General features: G+C 37.8%; 1 protein-coding gene and 1 non-coding gene across 2 annotated transcripts; one reads left to right on the forward strand and one right to left on the reverse strand.

The window, feature by feature from the left end:
- Positions 1-4,166: 4,166 nt before the first annotated feature.
- Positions 4,167-4,273, reverse strand: LOC133305326 (small nucleolar RNA R71). The gene has a single exon (XR_009750761.1). It is a non-coding gene; the product is annotated as a small nucleolar RNA R71 (small nucleolar RNA).
- A 955-nt stretch (positions 4,274-5,228) lies between these two features.
- Positions 5,229-14,744, forward strand: LOC133305013 (uncharacterized). The gene is made up of 3 exons (XM_061505146.1): positions 5,229-5,348; positions 13,580-14,303; positions 14,347-14,744. Exons 1-3 carry the CDS (start codon positions 5,229-5,231, stop codon positions 14,742-14,744), a joined length of 1,242 nt encoding a protein of 413 aa, XP_061361130.1.
- The last annotated feature ends 7,764 nt before the right edge of the window (positions 14,745-22,508 follow it).

Below are 22,508 nucleotides of genomic sequence, written 5' to 3' on the forward strand. Positions count from 1 at the left end.
AATTGGAGTTCTACAACTCTGGATACGCTCGCCGTAAGTTACATCCTTAAAACTATCAAAACAGCATTGTCAGGCTCACTAACATCCCTCACTTTTATCAAACTGCGTTCCACTTATCAGTTTTCTCCTAAATTTTAATATGTTTTAGTAAACACCTCAAGCTTTAATTTGATATATCATAAGCCTAATTTGGGTAAGAAATGTGAGAGATATAAATTTTTCGAAAATGAACACCAATGCTGTAAAATATAGTGTGAACAAGAACAGTCCGCATTCAATCAAAGACTGGGCAGTTTCTACAACTCCAAACGACACTAAATTTTATCATAATATAGGGGACATCCTAAACTTCAAAATAAGGCATGGTACGCCTTATTCAAACCACTGTGAAGAGAGTTATGGTTTCTCAAAGTTAGTGTAAAATCACATTGTTTTTCTAGAAATTTCGATATAGTCTCCTTTGTTTTTACAACTTTCCCCCACTTTATACAAGTGTGTTCCAATACTCAAAAATGGTACCTAATAGATCAAAAGGATGGCATCCAAAGGATCAACATACCTTGGTTCACTCACAACCCACAATATCCATCAATACATATTATGTCTCTTTACTCAATTTACCAATTATATCATTACCCTTTCATACACCATGTCCCATTCATCTTCCATTATAATTAAACATCAACAATGACTACAATAGGCCTAAAGCCCTTCCATTACATGCATCAAAATTTACATATCCAAAGTTCTCCGATTATACAAACATTTACATCAACTATCAAATTTAACTATGACATAATCAACATAATAATCAAATGACTTAGACATAAAAGCATGAACCACTCTAAGCATGTCCATAACATCTCTTACAAGGCTAATGTTCATGCACTATGTTAATGATACAAAATAAGCAACTACCGTGTGCATCAAAATAATATCTCAAAATGCCAAGGAAATCCCCATGCACTCCTATGTACATGTCAAATACTCCATATGCTCATGTCCACACTAAGTAGGCTTCTTGCTCAAAGCTTCCCTAGCAGCACTAGTGGTACCTGAAAATAATGCCCCATAACGCGGGGTGAGATTTGACAATCTCAGTAAACCACGGGTCCTAGAGGGTCGCTCCATCCAATGGCTCACTCAATGTGCATGCAATGATAATAAATGTACAATATAACTTACAAAATCACATCAATCACTGGGCAAACATCCAAGAACTACTACTCATGGATCCTAATCACAACTATCATCGGGAAAACATCCAATAACTATTGCTCAAGGATCCCGTTACTTGGCAAACATCCAAGAATATCCCAACAAAGATATTATATAAGGATCCCATCCTATAACTCCCGAGATATTCCTAGTACCGCTCCTAAAACGAAGACAAAACTATGGCAAAATTCGACTGGAACTCCCTACAGAGACCTATCCCGTGGAAGTCGTCATAAATCTATCCACTGGCCAGAGATGCTAGTATATCAAAACATATACCAGACAACAATACAAGTATATCAAAACATACACCAAACATCATGCCAAAATGCATGTCAAACATCAAGTAAAAATGCATGATCATACTCTATCACACATTATCAGAGATCACAAATCCAACCATTCCCAAAGGACATGGCGGAGTACACAAAGGATCTAACCCCAGGACACACAGAAGTGTACCTGTAAAAAGTTCCATAATCAAGTTCACAAACCAACAGAGAGAAGCTTCCAAAGCTTAATCCTCCAAGATTGGATCAAAGAGACTCAACCTACAACGATCATACAGATAATGATCAACACACATGCTTGATAAACACAAGCAAATTACAAACATATAGCTCATGCCTTCCAAGGTGTTTTAATTTCAAAAAACCAATACTACCACTTAACAACCTTATCAACCAAATCACCAATACCTTCACACACCTTCCATCAAGCCACAACACAATTTACATCATTTTTCCTTAAAATTTTTAATATGGCCGAATGTGTAAATTAATGGAATCAAAGGATTTTTCAACCAATTCACATCCTTAAAACTCTTTTTAAACTCCATAATTTATGATTCAAACAACCACCAGTCAATTACATCATCAATCAAAGAATTCCTTCACAAATCATTAATATGATTTTTGAGTTTCTCAGTAAAATTTCATTGCGGTATTTCATCCACTAAAAATCATTATTCACCAATTTTCAGAAAAATGCCTACCCACTTTCAAATTTAGTTCTGAATCCAAATCCAACATTATTTTCACCAAATAATGTCCAATTATATCATTTCACAATTATAGGGTTCAATAATTGTCAAATTACCATTTTTTCCTTCGAGTGTATTTTCACCTAAAATTCAGGATTTTCACCAATTAAGCTCTCTAATCCATAATTCAATCATTAATAATCATTTCAAATATGTGAGGTGTTATAAATTTCGTTTAAATTGGACAAAATTGAGTGGAATAGATCTGTAAATTATTTTAAAACAACTATATTTTTATAATTTTTATTAAAATAATTATATATTACTTTTTTTTCCCGTAGTTACTAATAGTTACAGTTTTTTTAATTATGCAGAATAAAAACAACTAAAAATAATCAAATAGGAATAAGACATTTTCCTGTGGATAAAAACGGGTTATCTTGTATCTGGTGGGCCATGTTGGCAAAAGTAAAAGTGTCTTATGCAAATGAACCAAATTTTTGAAATCAACCAGAAGTCAAGAAAACCAAAAAGTCAATTATACCTTTTAGTTGATAAATTAATTAAAGGACTGAGTTTTTGTTACTATTAACTAGCATATTGTTCATATGCGTTTTCTTAAACCTTTTGTGAAGATAAAAATAGATAACAATGAAGAACATTGCAAATGAATTACTATTATGGTTTGGATGTTTCTAATATTATACAAGATAATTTTATCTCCTATACACACATAAAAATATATGAGACCATGTGAAAAAAAGAGAGAAAAAAAATAACATAGACTCCACATACATTTATATAAGTAAGGAAATGATTTTTTCTTCAACAACATGAGAAATAATAAACTCATAAATTTTATTTTTATCTTGACATTCTTAATTCTTTAAAAGAACAATAAGGTATTTATATGTTGTCTAATGTCTATGATTTTTAAAATCTAATATATGTTGTCTCACACTTTTTCTGTTGTTGTTAGGTTCTCTTAAATTGTGCTAGAGTCACATTATCACTTTATAATCGTTCCAACTTGCAAACCTTTAACATCATTAGCGATTGCAGCATATCTATGGTTACCTATTAGGATTAACCTAACAGAGAGAGGACTAAATGAAAGAAACGAACCAAAGAACACATACTGAGAAAAGAACTTCCTTAAGGGAGGGATTTCAGTAGCTTAACCAGATGGGGGAATGTAGTGTTGTGGAAACAACACTGCTGGTTGCCTTAAGAATAAGGGACCACCTCGTTCACTAAAGGTCCTATGCTAAGTAACTGTTGGAGTCAAGGGAGCCATAGGAATATGAAAACTTGTTAGCCATTTAGTCCATGAGCTGAGGAATCAGAGTTGGTAGTGAAGAGACTGGAACAAATACAGAAGTGTTAAGTCTTGAGTAGAGAATATAGCTATTTAAGAATGGATCAGTGAATCCGTTCCTTGTGTTAAGTCTGAAACAGATTCTCATCACTCCACTGAAATACCTGAGTTCTTCTTTGATCCTGAACCAGAACATACTTTACACAGGAGAAAAAGAGATCTCAGGGAAAACATTTTCGAAAACATGGTTGATCACAATAATAATAACGAAGATATCCCTCATGAACAGAACTTCAGAGCACTGGCTGCTCCTTCAAGGAACAGACCAGAAAGAGGAGTAATCATTCCCCTTTAGCTCCTAATTTTGAGCTAAAACCCATCATGTTCCACATGATAAGGGAAGCTCGAGTCTTCAATGGACTCCCTACAGAAGATCCTTACACACACCTTATAAACTTTCAAGATATCTGTGATAATTTTAAAACTGAGGGTGTGACAGAGGAGAGTATGAGAATGAGGTTGTTCCCTCATTCCTTGGGCTCAAAAGCTAAAATCTGGATGAAAACTCTCACCCCTGGATCCATATACTCATGAGAGGAGCTCTCTAATAAGTTCATAGAGAGATTTCTCCCTATGTCTCTCCAAGCTAATGTTAGAGCAGAGCTTTCTAACTTTAGAATGTTTTATGGAGAAAATCTCTATGAATCTTGGGAGAGATATAAAGATATCATTAGGAAATGTCCAAACCATGGGGTGGAGAGTTGGGGAATCTAGCAGTCTTTTTATAAAGGGATTGATCATACTTCTCAATCACATTTAGACTTTGCTGCAGGAGGATATTTCTTTATAGGTACTCTTGAATCCAGGTACGAAATAATAGAAGGCACTACAGAAAGATGTCCCCAATGGCCACTGGAGAGAATGAGCCCAGTAAGGAAGCCAGGTATGCTAGAATTAGACAAACAAACTGCCATGGAAGCCCAACTGGCTACATTGATTAACGAGGTGAAGAATCTAAAAACTAACCAAGAATAGCCAAGAATGGAAGTCTTACGACTAACAGCCACTGAGAGTGAACCATGCTCAGCCTGTGGTGATAATCACGATTCAACAGACTGTCCATCCATAGCCTTGGTGTGTTATGCAGAAAATTTTGGGAACAGAAGCTTCACCCAGGCCAGAGACAATCAACATGCAGGAAACAACAACAACCAAAATCCTAGAGGCACCATAGTGAAAGATCAGAACCATAACCCACAATGGAGACCACCCATAAACCAGAAACCATACAACCAGCAGCAACAATACCAACAAGGCTGCAGTATGGGAAACAGACCATTTGACCAACAGAGAAGACCCAATTATGCTCTGTTCCCCAGAGATGACCAACGCATCAACACCTTGGAGAATTATGTCAAGAAATATGTTACCAGGAACGATGTTGTGGTCAAAAATATTGAATCCCATCTGTGACAGATAGCTGCTAGCCTTAACACCAGGACGCCAAGAAAACTGCCAGGGGACACTGAAGTCCCCTCAACATCTTCTACACAAGAATGAAAGGTGAGTACCATGTCCAGCTAAAGACACTAAACTAAGCGCTGACTGGTATAACACCTCACATTTCTAAATCATATATTAATATATTAAATGAGGATTAAAGGGTAGGATTAGTGAAAATCCTGAAAATTAGGCTAAAAGACAAATTGTATGACTATCTCTGTGTGGATTATGTTCCCGGAGACCATTGTTATCTCTGAACGGATTATATTCCCAGAGGCTATCGTTATCTTCTATAAGGACTATGATCCTTGGAAGTATCCTGAATTGGTGAGATGAATTGTATAGATGAGATGTCGTATGTTAGTTCACAACTGAGTTGTGCGATGTGAATAATGCAAGATGTGAGGTCATATACTTGTAAGTGGACAATAATATGTCAAATTTGGATGTAGGATGTGCGGCATAATGTGTAAGAGTTCTGAAGTGTGATATTGAAGCACACTGTTGTGTGTGTAAATTAAGTATGATGAGATAATTTTCGGCTTCAAGTGATGTTGTAAGTTTGTTGGAATTCTCGCCTTATGTTAAAAGAGATAATAGCTTGATTTAATGTTGACAAATGGAGTAAATGTCCTTCTAGGAAGGCTAGGGATGATTGAGATTTTAAGTTAAGGCGGTGACCTGTTAGCCTTGATGAAAGGTAATTGTGTTGTAGTCAAGTATGAATGTGTAATAATAGCTGGAAATTGGAACTGCAATTGGTTAAATAAAAGTTGATAGCTCTGCTTTACTGGTAGAGTGACTTATGGAGTATTGTATATGGTATATTCAACTTATGGTGAAAGATGTGTTGAAAATGCACAATGTTGATGTTGTTTTTGGCTAGGTACTAATGATGTATGGTCATGTGCTTGTAGTAGCCTTGAAAATTCCGAGAGATTGTATATCCACCGATGTTGAATTATAAAAGTAATGACAATGATGGATTTAGTTCCATATGACAGGATAAGTAAGTTTTGAAAATCCCTATATGATTGGACTTAATTGTAAGAGATATGATATGACATAATTGAACGGTACATAAATGGTTAAATGTGATGATTATGAAATTGTGGTATACAGGAATGAAATATATGTGGAAGTTGTAGTAAGAGTATTGAACGATATTTAAACATAGTTGTTGGTGGAAGTCTTAGGCATATGCCTTTAATGTGAAAAATCATTGATGAATTGTACGTTAAGCCTTGAGATGGCTAAGTTGAGAAAGAAATGAACAATTGATGCGAAGTATAGGTATGACCTTGTACGTAGGAGTTCATAAATAGAATTGTTGTTGAAGGCTTTGAAATGGCCAATGTGATATGTGAATTATAATGAGTGGTCCATTAGGTAACAGTGAAATGTTTTGAGAAATTGATTCGTCAATGTATTTTGGTGGAAATTAGTAAACCGGTAAGGTTAGATACGGTATTAAGGAACAGAAAAAGTGTCTGTCCTGTATTGGGTGTAAAAGTGGAATTGCACGTTCTTAGATCAAGAAAATGGGTAGAAATACATGTATGTACAACTTGTGGCTAAAGACCGTAGATGGGGATTATTCCCTTTGAGACTTAATTTACCATGAAAGTAAGACTATGTGATAAGTGGTATTGAAAAGGATTTAATGACGAAAGTTCTGGAGTTCACAGGATTAAAATTCAATTGAAGGATAATTACGGGATGAAAGATATCAGAGAGTGATAGGTTCCTGTGAGGCACAGATTGAATTGGACTGGATATGATCCTACGTGGATATTGTTGACAAACTAACTAGGTTAGCACACCCTCCAAAAGAAATTATGGGCTATATATGTAAGATAACCCAACTAGTGAAGATAAATTGGTCAATCAGAGGATGTTCGCAACTGCGATGTATGCTCCGAATGATCACATGTGGTGATACCGGATGATATTGAAATTTGGGAGGACTTGAAGACTCCCATTGGTCATATTGAAATGCTGGACCATAGTGAAAAGAGGCTACGAAGCAAAGTAACTCCGATGTTAAAGATTCAGTGGGAAAGTCCTACACCTGGGGAGGCTACTTGGGAACGGGAGGATGAGATTCTCCGGCTGTATCCTAAGTTAGCGGATAAGTATAACTTAATTTTGCGGACAAAATTTCAAAAAAGTGGGGTGAATATAACACCTCGTATTTCTAAATGCGTAATTATAGATGTTAATGTGAATTAAAAGGGTAAGGTTAGTGAAAATCCTGAAATTAGGGCCAAAATATGTAAAAAGGGCAAAATGGTAATTTTACCAAACAAGCAATTCTAGGCATGAAAATTGAGTAGAAGGTCTCAAATGGTAAAAATAATGCCGAAAATGGATTCAAGACGAAAAATCGAGTGGACAGGCAAGTTTAGGAAAATTTGATGAATAGTGATTTTACCGGTGTAAAATACTGCGGTATAATTATACTGATAAGCGCGAAAATATTATCAGTATTTTTAGGAAACGAAAATATGACGTGAAAGAGAAAAATACGTAGGATATGAATTTATGGATTAAATTGGGTGATTTAAGAAAGTTAAGTGACATGTGGGACCCACTGTAGGTGACTTAAGTGACAATTGGGCCATGTGAGACACAATTCAGCATTTTCTCTCTCCTCCTCCCTCCTCTCTCACGCGTCCTCCATGGAAGGGAAAAGGGAGCTTTTCTTCCAACTTTCAAACCACAAAAACTCCATCAAAATCGTCTCAAATCCAAAAGTGTAAAACATCAAAGTTGTTCCAAATCATCTTTCCTTCCTTAAGTGAGCCACAAAATTGAGTGTGCAAGGAGATCATTTTCCTATGGTGGGTGGAGGTTTTGAGATTTTTGGTGGTGGTTGGTGGCGGTTTTGGACCGTTCAAGTGTTAAAACTTGTTGTTGGGTTGCCTAGGAGTTGATTGGAGGTAAGTTTTCACACTCTCATGGAGTTTTTATTGAAATCATAAAATGGATGAGTGTTTGATTATGTGTTTATTGGTTGATGTGGTTAGGGGCTTTTAATGATGTTGTTCCTTTGAAATTAAATGCTTAGAATGATAAATGATGATGATTGATGCAATAAAATTTATGGTGATTTGTAAAGTTGTAACTTAGTGAAATTTGGAGTTGAATTCCAATGCTTTGTGAAATGGCATGATGATAGGATTGGGTAATTGAGTTGTGGAGTAATTGTATGAGTGAATTATAAGATTGTATGATGTGTAGAAGTGTCGAAATGGATTGAAAACCTTGAAGCATGATTCCATGTAGAATTCGACCTATAGGTTGGTTTAAGAAAAAATGAGGTGAAGAATGTTGTGTAATCAATGGTTAATACCTTGGTGCATAAAGGGTGAGTTAGTTTGATGATGTAAATGATTGAGGTAGTTGAAGAAATGAAAAATATCCTTTGGGACTTAGTGATTATGATTAGTTATAACTATTGTGAAATTGATGGATTGTTTGCAATTGATTGATGGTCATGGTTGTTGATCACATAGGTTGCCTCTCACAGACGCACTAGTGGAAGATTGAACTTGGAGCTTATGTGTGGAGCATTGCTCTTGGATTAAAGGTAAACCTTTGGAACTTGGGTTTTAATCCCTTGTGTGCTCCACAACACCTAGTGGAAGGTTGTGGTTGGATTTCGTGCCTTTGGATATTGTGTGAATATGTATGTTCATGCATTACTTCTTGATTGTGTGACATGCTTGGAGCATGTTGTGTGTGAATTGTTTGATCTCTGGCTAGTAGATGTGTGTTGGTTTGGACTTCCGCTGGAGATATCCTTTGGGGATTCCGGTCGGGTTTTGCCGTGGGACCGACTCTGGGAGCGGTACCAGGATGATCCAAACGTGGGACCTCCGCTGGATAGGGCTCATGAGGAGTTCCAGTTTGGTTTTGCCATGGGGTCGTCTCATCCATGGGAGAGGCACCAGGAAGATTCCTGGGAGTTATATGATGGGGTCCTTGAATGGAATCCTGATGTGGATGTTCTTGGATTTGTCCCCAGTTGTTTGTGATATTGTATGTCATGCATTTTTATATGGTTATTGTTGCACATTGAGTGAGCCATGGGGTGGAGTGATCCTCTAGTACCCTTGGTTTACTGAGATATATTTGTATATCTCACCCCGCATTTGGGGACATCATTTCAGGATATAGTAAACCCGGAGGAGCTTCGAGCAAGAGGCCCGCTTGGTAGACGAGTTAAGTATGATGTGCATATGGAGAGCATGGCATTTTGGAGGATGATATTTGATGCACATAGCATTTTATTTAGAATTTTGAGACTTAGATCATGAACATATTGCATGTTGAGATTTCCATGCTTTTATGGTGTTCATGATTAGATTCAAGTCTTTTGTATTCGATTTATATTTCATGCCTTTGGTTTAGATTGGTATTTTAGTGAGCATGGGACTTGTCCATAGCCACACATTATGTTTAAAGGCATTTAGTGACTTATGATGTGAATGATGATTATGATGTAAAGAATACATGTAATGGGAATTTGTGATTGAAACAAGTTAAATTGATAAAGTAAGCATGATTTACGTACGTTGTTTAAATTGGACATAACTGTGAAGGAACCTAAAATGGTGTTTTGGTAACCTAAGAGTGCTTAAGAAAATTAGAAAGAAAATAAAGAAAAATATTTTGTAAATTAACACACTAATGGCCGAACCTCACTAGTGGGGGAGGAGAATTTGACGTTTTTGGATTTTGATGGAACTACTGTATGTTGATGATCTATACATGGTCATTGTAGGTTGTCGTACGTGGATTTGAACCTCGAACCGTGAGCCCGGTGGGTTGCCCTTGGTCCCGGACCAAGTGGGATTGTGGTGAGTATCTTGGAACCATGCTTGTAGAATCAGTAACTTGCATGTGTTGGTATGAACGGTAATTAATTGGAATGTCCTCTGTGTAGGCATTTTTGTTGTGTAACGAGCTCGGAAAATATATTGCATTGGAGCTACGCGGAGAGGATTATACAGGTAACCTCTTGGTACTGGGGCTTGATCCCCTTGTGTGTTTCACCATGCCCGTTGAGGGTGATGGTAGGAAGTATATGTGAGTAATATAGGATAACATGTTCATGCATATAGTATGTGTGTTGGTACATAGGATGTACTGTGTCTCCGGCCAGTAGACGGTTTGCCTTCGGGCGTTATGGACTTCCACTGGATAGGTCTCCGAGAGGGAGTTCCAGTTGACCTGGGGTCGTGGTGTGTGATCCGAATAGGAGCACACTAGGAAGTCTCGGGTTGTTATGGATGGAGGTTGCCTTGGTTTGATGTTCTGGGAACACGCCTTGGTTGAAACCTGTAGGCTTATATGCCGAGCCAATAGGCTGGACGTTGCGTGGTTTTGGCATCGACCATTCCAGCTTCGTCGTATTTTGTATCCCTATGCTCCCCTATTTCACTAAATCCCTTGCTTTATCTCGTTTTCGGATGTTATGTTAAGTTATTTATATGCATCGAAGTGAGCCATTGGGCGGAGTATTCTTCAGAACCTCTGGGTTACTGAGATATATTTGTATATCTCACCCCGCTTTGGGGGCTTTATTTAAGGAGGTACAAGTGGAGTTGGAGCGGCGGGCAAGAAGCCCGTAGGATGATTCAGACTTAGGATTTCATGTTTTGCATTTTGTTGGCCAATGGGCCTAGGCTAGACTTAACTCATGAACAATGCATGTGATTAGGATTATGAGTATCATTTTGTTCATGATGTATTTTGCCTAAGTTTAGTCTTGATTTAGCATGTTTATTTTGGAGTGTTTACTTTATATATATTTGAAGGAAGATTGTAATTGTAATATGTCATTTGGAAGAATTGTAATTGTATATAAAGACTTGATGTAATATGATGAAAGGGCAATAGGCCTATTCTAGGATGTGAATGATGATTATGATGTAAAGAATGCATGCAAATGGATTATGGTGATTGAAATATGTGAAGTTTGAAAATATAAGTAAAGTGATGGAAATTGAGTAAATTGATATAAACTGTGAGGGGTTGTAAGAGCCTCAAGGCATTGCTCGTCCTTGTGTGTGTCACTTAATGATTATTAGGTACAAATTGAGGTCATAGAACACTTTTGCAAACTTGGGGATTATTGGAAAAACAAAGGAAACTTTGGTGAATTTTCTAGAAATTAGCAGAATTTAGGTGAACTTTGGAAGAGCATATATCCCTCCACAGAGGTCCAATATGGCCATGCCATATGCCATTTTGAAGCTTGAGAAGTCCTCTATATCGTGTCAAATTTTGAGGAAATTCTGGGTTGGGTGTCGGCCTGTATAAGGCAGAGAGCACGGACTGCCCATGTTGCCACTGCACATGTGGCAGTTCTGGACCAAGTTTAGGAAAATTATTCCCGTTTCGGTTCTTGGTCAAATTAGGTGTATGATATATAAAATTGAATCTTGAGGTTTTTATTTTGTTGTATAAAAATTTGAGAGCAATTGGTTGAGTGGATTGTCCGGAATAATTGATTGAGTGAAGGATGTTTGGAGCTGTATTGGGGTTCGCTGGCAAATTTCTTGTCCAACTTCAAACGACGATATCCGGAGTAAAAGATAACTTTATGACTCGTGTGATAGCTTCCTAGAAAGGTAATTAAGTCTAGAATAACATACTAAAATATGGGAGGCTTGTCGTATGCGGTTTGTCCGTAAAAAATTAATGGACGAACCATGTTCGGGTAGGTAGTAAACGTAAAAGTGAGATTTTAGCTAAGTGGGTTTATGGGAACCCCTTAGTGACTTGAGAGATGTAATATAGGTTATAAAAGTAGTTTAAATAATTATTCCACAAAATTTTACAGTTACGGTCACAGCTTTGATTTATTACGCTTTTTATTGTTTTAAATGCTTGCGTAAGAAACGAAAAAAGTTTACTCGCATTTTTATAAATGAATTGATATGATTGTAACTGCGCTTAATATCATAATTAATATTAACAATGCCAGTGTACAACAGGCTGTTACAACTGGGAGGCAACCCAGTAGACACATTTGCCCTCTAACAAGGAGCAAAGTTTTGGGTGGTTAAACTTAACCACAAAGCTCCCAAAAAGATAGGGAACGTCTGAAGCTCACCTCTAATCCAAAATAATTGACACACATTCCGTAGCAGGAACGTAGTTTTGGGGTGGTTCAATAGCCACATACCCCCATTTAAAAAAAATGTATATATATATATAAATAATATAAAGAGGTAATAATATACACATTTACTATTTTGTTAATTAATTCTGCATTATTGCTCCCCAATATATCTTGCTTTTTTTTTCTTATTCAGATTATTATTAGTTTTATATTTTTTTTTATGGTATAAAAGGCAAATGGAACGTTCCCTGGCTTAGGAGATAAGAATGAAAGGGACACATGTCCCTACTGAGTCATGCAAATTTGCGCAGCCGTTATCAAAATTGCACTCATTGCAAATTTTGAAAACGTTACCTGCAAAAGCAATCGTTCCTTCAGCTATTAATGCAACTGCTCCTCTTCTATTTCCCTCTCTCCCACGATTCTAACCTAAATCGCTCCACCTCCTGAAACCATCATTAGCAGTTGCACTCCACTACCCCTGACCACTTGTTTCATAACGTTTTCCATCCACTGCTTCCTCAACTTCCTTTCCTTAACCTCCACGTACTAAAAAACTCCTCATTTTCCCTCATTGACATGCTTATTTAAACCCTTTTCCTCTCTTTCTCAAACCCTACCATTCTCTGCTAAACTTAGAAACTTTTGATTCTCATCACCTTTCTCTGCACTTTTGCCCTAACCTTTCCCTCAGCTATAAACATGACTAGACTCTCTGTAACCGTTACCCCTGTGGCCAGGAACCAGAACTCACGGAAGAAAATGTATCTCTCTACCCAGAGAGGAACGTCTTCCTGCAAGTCAAAGCTCATCTTCCTTCCTTCGTGAAGAGAGCTTTGAGCAGCCTCAAATGGACCTAGTTTTCTACAGACGCAAGTGAAGTCAACACCGCCTTGGTGGCTGAGTTCTTGTACCAGGCAAAGAGGCTGCCTCAAGGGTACACAACTGATATGGTGACTGTGAGGGGGAAGAAAGTATCATTCTCCCCTGCAGCCATCAAGGAAGTACTCCATCTCCCAACTGCCCGTACCAAGGGTACATAGAGAGCAGAGAGGACCCCAAGTTCATGCTGGAAGTAAAGAACTTGATCACCATTGGTGACCCTATTTATTCCAAGGGAGCCCTCTACAAGAGTAGTTTAAAAGACGAAGCCAGATTCTGGTCTTTGTTTGCTAACACCAACCTCACCCACTCCACACATGATGCCACTGTTAAGTGGGCACTGCAGGTGCAAATCTACTGCATCATGAAAAATATTTCCATTGATGCAGTACCTCTCATATATGGCAGCCTGAAGAAGGAGATCGGGAAAACTAGTGTCTTCCTTCCCTGCCTGATTACAAAGCTTTGTCTGAGAGCTAGAGTGAAGACTTTCGACGATGAAGACCTAGTGTTGGGGTCTATCATCGATTTCAAAACATAGAATGGCCTGAGGAGAACCTACATTGAGTCAGACATTCCGTTCCCTGAAGGTTACAACGTCAGACGTGACGTTGATGAAATTGAGGAAGAAGAGGCCCCTAAGGCCCCAAAGAAGAAGACCACGAAGGCAACCCCTTCAAAATCTGCAACCACTTCCTCCCATACCCAGGAAAGAAAAATCGTTCCCCCTCCTACAAAAGTAAAGAAGGAAGCCCCTGTTGCTACTGAGAGCAAGCAGTGCAAGAAGAAATCTCCTGCCAAAGCACCACCAAGAAAGGGGAAACGTTCCAGTCAGAGGCCGAAGAGATCCTTCCGCAGCACAAAAGGGACAGAGGGAGTATCCTATGAGAAACCTATCACCCTCTCTGAGAAGGAGGAAGACAGTGAGGACAACGAGCCTATTGCAAAGAGGCTGAAGAAAGGAGGAACATCAAAACCTACACCAACTATAAGAGAGACGTCCCCAAGTAGTTCTGCTACATCTGAGTCTTCTGACGTTCCGTCCCCTCCTACATCACTTGTTCACTCTTCACCACCACCAAGACCACAACAACCCTTTCCTAAGCAACAACAAGGATATGTGATTAAAGAAACAGAAGTAGCACTTGCTGCAGAAGAACAAGTGGCTGAGCAAGAGGCTCAGCCACAGAAAAAGACTGACAAAGGGAAGGGGATTCTTGTTGAATCCCCTAAAAAGAAAAAGCCAAATGCTCCCAGACAAATCAGTATGGGAGGACCTCTCTTACCCCATTATCCGTCCTGATACAGCTGGGGACGAGGCCCTTGCTAGGGCTCTAGCAGAAAAGGAGGGCTTAGAAGTCCCTCCACTGATGGAGGAACAAACTACAACAGCCCCTTCTACTTCAAAAACAAAGGATGCTGTGATCAGGCAAGCACCTGAGGAACCTCCAGCTTCTGGTTCTCAACACAACAACCAGAAGAAGAAAAAGAAGCCAGCCTCCCCCATTCCAGCAATCCCTCTTACATCAAGAAGAAAATCTCAAATAAGGATTGCTGAGATTTTTGAAATGATGGGGAAGAAAATAAAGAAGCTTCTACCTGAAGCACCATCCGTTCCTCAGCTGGACATGACCAGCACTACTGAAGAGTTGAAAGCTTTGAAGAATGGATTAGAGCAACTCTCATCTGCCTTCATCAAATTTTAGGAACAACAGAAGGTAGATAGGGAGCAACTTCTCAGCACCATCCAAGCCAGCATCAAAAGCATCAATGTTGCACCCTCTGCACCTACCTTACAAGCTGTCAGGAGCGAGATCAGAAATGCCTCTGACTCCCTGAAACATGCACAACACCAGAGTTGAAGTACAACTGAGACGTCTCTTCTTAAAATACTCAGGAACGAAAAGAAACCAAGGAAGCTCTCTAGGCCTTTGGAACATACCTGGAGGAGAGAATCCATCAGCTGGAAAATCGAGTGTTGGATGTTGAAGGGAAGATAGTGCATATCCACAACGGCAGGATAATCGAGTGCTAAAGGACACTGAAAAGTGACTCCCTGAAGCTGAAGTAAGAAGATTAAGAGATCAGCTTAGGAGAAGGCCACCTACACAAGAAGAGATTGATGCTGAGAAGAACACCGAGCTGGACAAGAGACGTCTACAATGAAAAGGAAAAAGACCCTCCTGTTTTGTTTTCTATTAATTATTTCCTTATGTTAATTTTCCATTTGTTTTTCCTTTCCGTTCCTTAGTGTACATTTCACCTTTTTGAATAGAAAAAGCCTTTATTGTTCAAACTGTTTGGAGCAAACATTTCAGGTATAGTATTGTGGCTGTAAAATTTAGATAACCAATGGCATGAAACATAAAGTCAATGTGTAATCATTCTTTTTCTTACTCTGAATGCTAGAAGTAGGGAAAAGAGAAGTGAATTTAATCTTCAGATTTTTGAAGGATGCTGATCTGTGTGAACTAAAACTTGTGAGGAACAAAAAATGCCAAACACTTATTCATGAGAGCGTTCCTAAGGTGTAACCACAATGAAACTTTTGAACTTGCTTTGATGCTGTGAGTACTGCTGAAGAACAGGTGAAATTCACAACAGATGATTGACCACCAAACACTCACCTCACCACAGTCAAATACATACAGTCCTAAATACCACCAGGTCCACTGAAAAATCCAAGGAACAACCGTAATATGAGCAAAAAGGACAAGAAGAAAGAAATTAAAGAAAATGGGAACATCCATTCAAAAGAATTCAGAAGAAAATACCAGACAAGATTCCTCCAAAGGAAGAAATGAAGGTACAAAAACAAGGACAAGGTGTTCCCCTCAAACAGAGAAGTCCAAGGCTCAAGCAGAAAAATGAAAACATTCCTTGACCCAAGACCTATGACCATTCCATTCTAAAAATCCTCCACAACTCCTCTCACCAAGATCCTTTGAAATAAAAGGCACCCACACTTCTTAGGAAAGAAGCAGATAAGCAAGTTTGAAGAATCACATCCAGGAATGGACAGAGAAACACCAAGCCCTGAGTGATAGTGAGACAGAAGATCAATAACCTTCACTTACCTTGGAACAAATTCTTTCTACTTGTTATTTATGGAAAGTAGTTCATTCTTTGAAAAGATCATGATTACTCATTGGTTAAGTTTCTAAAGTTGAGCTTTTCTTTGAAATTGAGCAGCCTGAGCCACTATTTCTGAGTTGTTAGAGGACAACTAACAGTTTAGTTTTGGGGTGTTTGATGGGACGAAAATTCGTTCCTATTTAAGCCCATTTTGATGGCAAAATACCATTTGTTCCCTCACCTGATGAGCAACTTTAGCACTAAAAACACATGTTTTAATATCTTTTCGATAAAAACACAGGGGGGGACGGATGATGACATAATCCTTTGGAAAATATAGTAAAAGGGAAACGAATTGGGAATATTAAATACACCTACTCCACTAACTCAATCTCTCTGACCACTTTGCAGGAAACGTTGAATAGAAGTTTTCATAATGCATAAGCGGTACAACAATCAAGCACGAAGAAACGTGTACAACAGGGAATAAAGAGTTCTCATTGGCTAAGAGGAAAGTAAGGCATGGGAAACTGCAAAAGAAATGGCAAATCTTAACAATAAGTGTCCCATCCAGCAACTTGCATCCCTCTATGCATTGTTCACACCGCCCCGTTCATGCAGTCAAAAAACCAACTACAGGGAAATTATAAGCTTTGCCATCCACTCTTCTACCTATAAATAGGACATTTCAGCACGAAGAAAATCATTGAATTCCTTAAGAAGAGATCACTTATTTTATTTTGTAGTTTTTATATTTCTGTTGTATAGTTTTAGTATTAGCTAAGGGACAACAACTTCTTCTCTATTATGTATCACCCACTTGAGACTCCTCGTGAGCAGCAACCATATTTCTCCACTTTTCCTTTTATTGTAACCTAATTTGTTCCCAGTTAAATATACGTGTTATTTCTCTTCTTTTCAACTCGTTATCTCTGAACCGAATCTCGGGTCTATGGGATTTCAGTTTGGAATAATTATGTTTAAAGTAGTAGCCATGCGCTAAGTTATCTGTGGAACGAAAAAACTGTGAAGTTCTTAAGAACTATTTTCAAAACTCTTGTGCTTAAGTTTTTGTATTTCTCAGGTTAAGTGAGCTATATTCATTGTGTATCAATGAAAATTGAACACATACTGAGAAAGAAACTTCCATAAGGGAGGGATTTCAGACAGCTTAACTAGAGGGGGGAAGGTAGTGTTGTGGAAACAACACTGCTGGTTGCCTTAGGAATAAGGGACCACCTCGTTCACTAAAGGTCATGTGCTAAGTAACTGTTGGAGTCAAAGGAGCCATAGGAATATGGAAACTTGTGAGCCATTTAGTCCATGAGCTGAGGAATCAGAGTTTGCATTGAAGAGACTGGAACAAATACAGAAGTGTTAAGTCCTGGGTAGAGAATATAACTATTTAAGAATGGATAAGTGAATTTGTTCCTTGTGTTAAAACTGTTTTAACCCTTCCATATTGTTGTCTCTTAAATATTGTTATTACTATTGTTATTTATGCTTTATTCAATCTTGTATCTATAAATCTCCAATGAATATTGTCGTTCCTTCTCTCATCAAGAAGGATTTCATATATAACGACGCGAGGAGCTGTTTGCTGTCAGATTGAACCTACTATTTCTGAGAAACATTATCAGGACAGTAGGGAACGTTTGACCAACCAGGTCATTTACTAACTTTTCTTTTTATTTTCATTCTTTTTAAAATAGTTTAAGGCATTAATTAGAGTACTATCCTCGTGGGAACGATAATCTGGGCACTAATAGTCCCACTTATTACTTGATGCGTGCACTTGCGCACTTGGGTTGATGTGAAGAGAACGAAAATGTTTTCTCTTGATGAACTAAAAGTAAAGGAACGTCCTTCATCATAACATTATAAGCAACCAACAAGTTCACACCCAACACTTAGCATCCTTATGTGCAGCTGATATAATGTTGCACTTGAGAGGAGAAATCTCCATGGAAATGAACATGAATGCAGAACGTGGATCTGCAGATTCAGTTCGCCTATGAATGTTTGGGCATGAAACGCTCTCAATGGAAAACATATTATTAAAAGAAGTGGCATGAACATGCTGATGAATCGATTAAGTGTGTGCAACGTTAGAGTTATGCTCTGTTATTTTGGAAAAAGAAAATGCAGAAGAGGTTGGATCTTGAACGATGAAATTGGACTGCAATAATTGAGGATTCTGAGACGATGCAGCATCGGCATTTGAGGGAAACAAAGTTCCACAAAAATTAGGATCACGAAGATGAGACACACGAGTGCGTGCAGCAATTGCCATAACAGTAATGTTAAGCTATTGCAAGTGAGTCACAATCAACACTAGCTAATTCTGATAATCATCAAATCATTTTTCTACACGAGACATCTGAGCGAGATTAGCTTCAAAACGAGCATCAACTTTTCGCGGGAACACAGAGAACTCTGCAGCGAGATCTTGAACTTGCATCATGGTATCGTGATTGGTGTTCAAGAATGAAAGCAGCAATTGTTACGAACTTTGAAGTCACCACTCCAAAAACTAGCTCAAAGGGTGGGAGTGCCCAAGGACTTATAAACCCTTATTAGTTGTATAGGCAATCAATGTGGGACTTATAACATTACCATTATATCTAGACCCACGTGGAGGATAATTATCACTGCATGCAACACTAAAAAAATAAAAGGTAAAAGTACTCCATTTATTCTTTAGTAAGTAGATGAATTATATTCCTATTGTGATAAACCAAGTTCGTCAAATTTTATAGAGATGTACCTGAATTTTTCCAAAACTGTATATAACGATCGAGACTAGAGAAATGTAATAAGCAATAAGCAATTGAGTGTGAAGTAATTCTCTCTCAATCAACACTAGAACCTAAAGGAGAGTGACTTTCACACTTGCAACTCAAACCCAACAAAGCATCGACATGCAAATTTTTTAAAAAATGCTTGTCGGACATCGACACGATCCAACATATTCCGACACGCGTCCGACATGCAGTCAATGCTCCGATGCGTTTCTGACACGTATCCGACATGTTTTTTTTAGGTCTAAATTTTATTTTATTAACTAAACATGAAAAAATAATTTATAAATCAATTTTTTTTGTTATGGAATTTGACATGAAAAATTAAAAAGGTACAAAAAATTATGTTTGCTTTAATTTATGTTATGGAATTTGAATATTTGATTGGTTATATGACTTATTATAGACTGTTATATGTATTAAATATAAATTATATTATATATATGTATATATATATATATTAAAAATATTATTTAATATCAAAACGTGTCCTAACGTGTCGAAATATGACATTTTTTAGAATTAACGTGTTGGCGAGTCTTGTCGTGTCGTATCACGTATCCCATGTCAGTATCGATGCAACATAGCTCAAACCTACTCTAAATTCAATTTTTAGATTAGGTACGACTCCAATAGACTCTAAATAGTAAGAACATAGAAAAAATTTACATATTCTTTTTTATTCATTTATTTATGAGATTAACGTTTTTCTTATTACAAAAGATAAAATTATCTCCTACAATCCAAAATAATGTCATTTTGGGATTTGAATTAAAAAATAGGGTATTTTAGTGAAATTCATAATATAAAAAAAGAATAAATTTTTTAAAATAACATGTAATTTTTTTTTCTAAACCCAAAATAATGTCGTTTCAGAGTTGTAGTAGATAAATTTTATCTCGTGTGATAGGAGAAACTTTTTTCTTTTCTTTATTTATAAATCAAGTAAAAAATATTCACAATTATTTTATTTTATTTTATTTTTCAAAATATCTTCAAACTCGATTTAGACCTGATATATGTGAAATGAAGACCTCATCCAATAAGAGCCTAGAAGGCCCAAAAATCATAGACTTAACCCTAAAAGAACCACATATGCGTAAGAACCGTGGGCATCTCGCTGGCCAACAAAGAAAACATCATTGTCAAGATCAGCAGCTCAAACAACTTCACTTTCACATGAACCCAATGAATGAATGGCAACACCAGCTTGCCACCATATCTACTAGAACTAGCATGACTCTTGGCTTCACCACCAATGAATAGCCTGTGAAAGGCCACCCTTCTCCACCAATGGGAATTGACATCGCTCTATGAAAGACGACATGAAGCAAGGCATACTCCACTATAAATACAGAGACATTCAACCCAAGTAATCTATATCTCTTTGAATACTCGAATATATTGAATATTAAATAAACTTGAGTGTCAGAGTGCCTTGCAAGTAACCCTCCAGTCTCCTCAAACTACTCAGACTTTAGGCTTGTGGCTCAACCATCTCACCAGGCTACTCAACATCTCGACAAGCTTCATTGTCAGCAACCCTTCTCTTCATCAACATCCTTCATCTTCAACCGTGTGTGATCAGGCTCAGCCCAATGTTTGTTGGACTTATCATTGGTGTCGTTTGTAGGGACGATAAATTTTGACCCCCACTGCTAATATCTCGCCGAAATTTGAAAGATAAGATATAGTCCTAGGAAGAGCTGACATTGGAAATAAAAATGCACGAGAAGTAAAATTCGCTGCTCATTGGGAAAGACCATATCACATTATAAAGAAAACCGATAAGGGGGCATACAACTTAGAAACTTTATCAGGATTGACCATCCCATGAAATTGGAATGCTCACAAACTTATGAAATTTTACAGCTGATATATGTGACTTATCTTGAACTTATCTTGAAATGAACTGATTCAATTTTATGTCTATATTATGAAATCCATGAAAAGTTGCAAGAAATCAAAGAATGATCACACGAGATATGAAAAGAAGAGTGATATTGCCGAAACAAGAATGATCTTTTGACATCTCGCATGAAATGAACATTAACTTAGGACCCAAAATCCCAATTAGTGCCTAAGGCCTGAACCATAGGCAAGAATGAACGGAAGCTTCGAAGACATGAACGGTGATCTAAGGCTCGAACTTTAGATTATGTACCTAAGGCCTAAACCTTAGGCACGAAATGAATGTTGGTTTGTTGGGTTTGTACCCACAAAGCAAACACCTAAGGCCAAAACATTGGACATGAAATGAAAGACGAAATGAACATTGGTTTGCAGGGCCTGAACCCTCACACCACCTAAGGCCTAAACCTTAGGTTTTGAACAAAAGGAGAAATTCATCTCGCGTTCAAAGCCACATCACATTCAGGCCATGTCTCAAAGTGGCATCAGAACAAAAGGTACTCAATGATTATCATACATGATGGCAATATATGACTATATGAAGCAAGTTAGAAATGAAATTGTACTCAAAAGAAAACAAAGTGAAATTGTACCGAAGCTTGAAAGCTTCAAATGAGTACAACCCATGTTATCCAAAACGAAGGGAAAGTACAAACCATGATAAACAAAAATGAAAATGAAAAGAAACAAGAAACATGATCATATTGTCACAACTGTTCCACCAGCAACAACTCCTTCACTTGTCACATTTGTAGTGACATCTCCAGCCCCATCTACCAATGTGGCATCATTCAAAGCACCAGCTTGGCCAGTAGCAGTGTATGTATCCATGTAAGTCACCAAGTCCACTAGCTTATCGTCATAATTTATCTTATTGGTGCGCATCAAAATTCCACCTCACATGAAATGGTGGTAATGATCGTTATGCAAATGGCCCCAGGATTGAAATGTTGAACCTGCTCAATAACATCTCGATTTGTCAACTCGTCTTGACTTGCTCACCATTCCTTACATTTGGAGACCTCCTTCTCTATATTAGTATTTGATTCTTTTAAGGAAGTAACTGAAGCCTTTAGCTCAATAACCTCCTTTGCGAGATCATCCAAGGCATGATGAGATTTCTTATAATCCTTCTTCAAAGAAGACAAAGACTTCTTGCTTTCTTCCACCTTCTTCACAACTGCATCCTTGGCATCGTCAGACTCTTTTTTGGCCTTCTCCAGAGCAGCATGGGCCTCTTTTTCCTTATCTAAAGTTGCCTACAAAGCAGCGCAGAGAGTCTTGAAGTAAGCTACCACACCAGTTAAAAAAGAGGAGTGTCCTACCCACACGTCCATCTTCTCGGCTTCCTCCTCCCATTCCTTAGAGGTCAGGTTCTTTAGAAAAAGACCCAAGTCCTCGCCCTTTCTGGTGCAACTTTGGCTAGAACTCTCCCCAGCCATCTCCCCATCTCGTTGTATCAGTAAGTAAGAGTGAAGTTGAAACTAAGGAGGGATGAAGAGTTTTTCTCTTGCAAACGAATTTATTTCTTTTAAAAAAAGGATCTTCAGCAACTATTTCCTCGGTTTCCACTGCGAAAGGCTGAACAGAAGGATGATCTTGTCCAGAAGTTAGAGAGGACAAAATTGAAGTTTTTGATCTTGCCTGTCGAGACACTTCTGCCGAGATAAATCCCGAATTACT

Source organism: Gastrolobium bilobum, unplaced genomic scaffold (assembly GCF_033153095.1).
Source record: "Gastrolobium bilobum isolate Gb01-03AN ecotype WA unplaced genomic scaffold, APGP_CSIRO_Gbil_v1 utg40652, whole genome shotgun sequence".
Taxonomy (NCBI): domain Eukaryota; kingdom Viridiplantae; phylum Streptophyta; class Magnoliopsida; order Fabales; family Fabaceae; genus Gastrolobium; species Gastrolobium bilobum.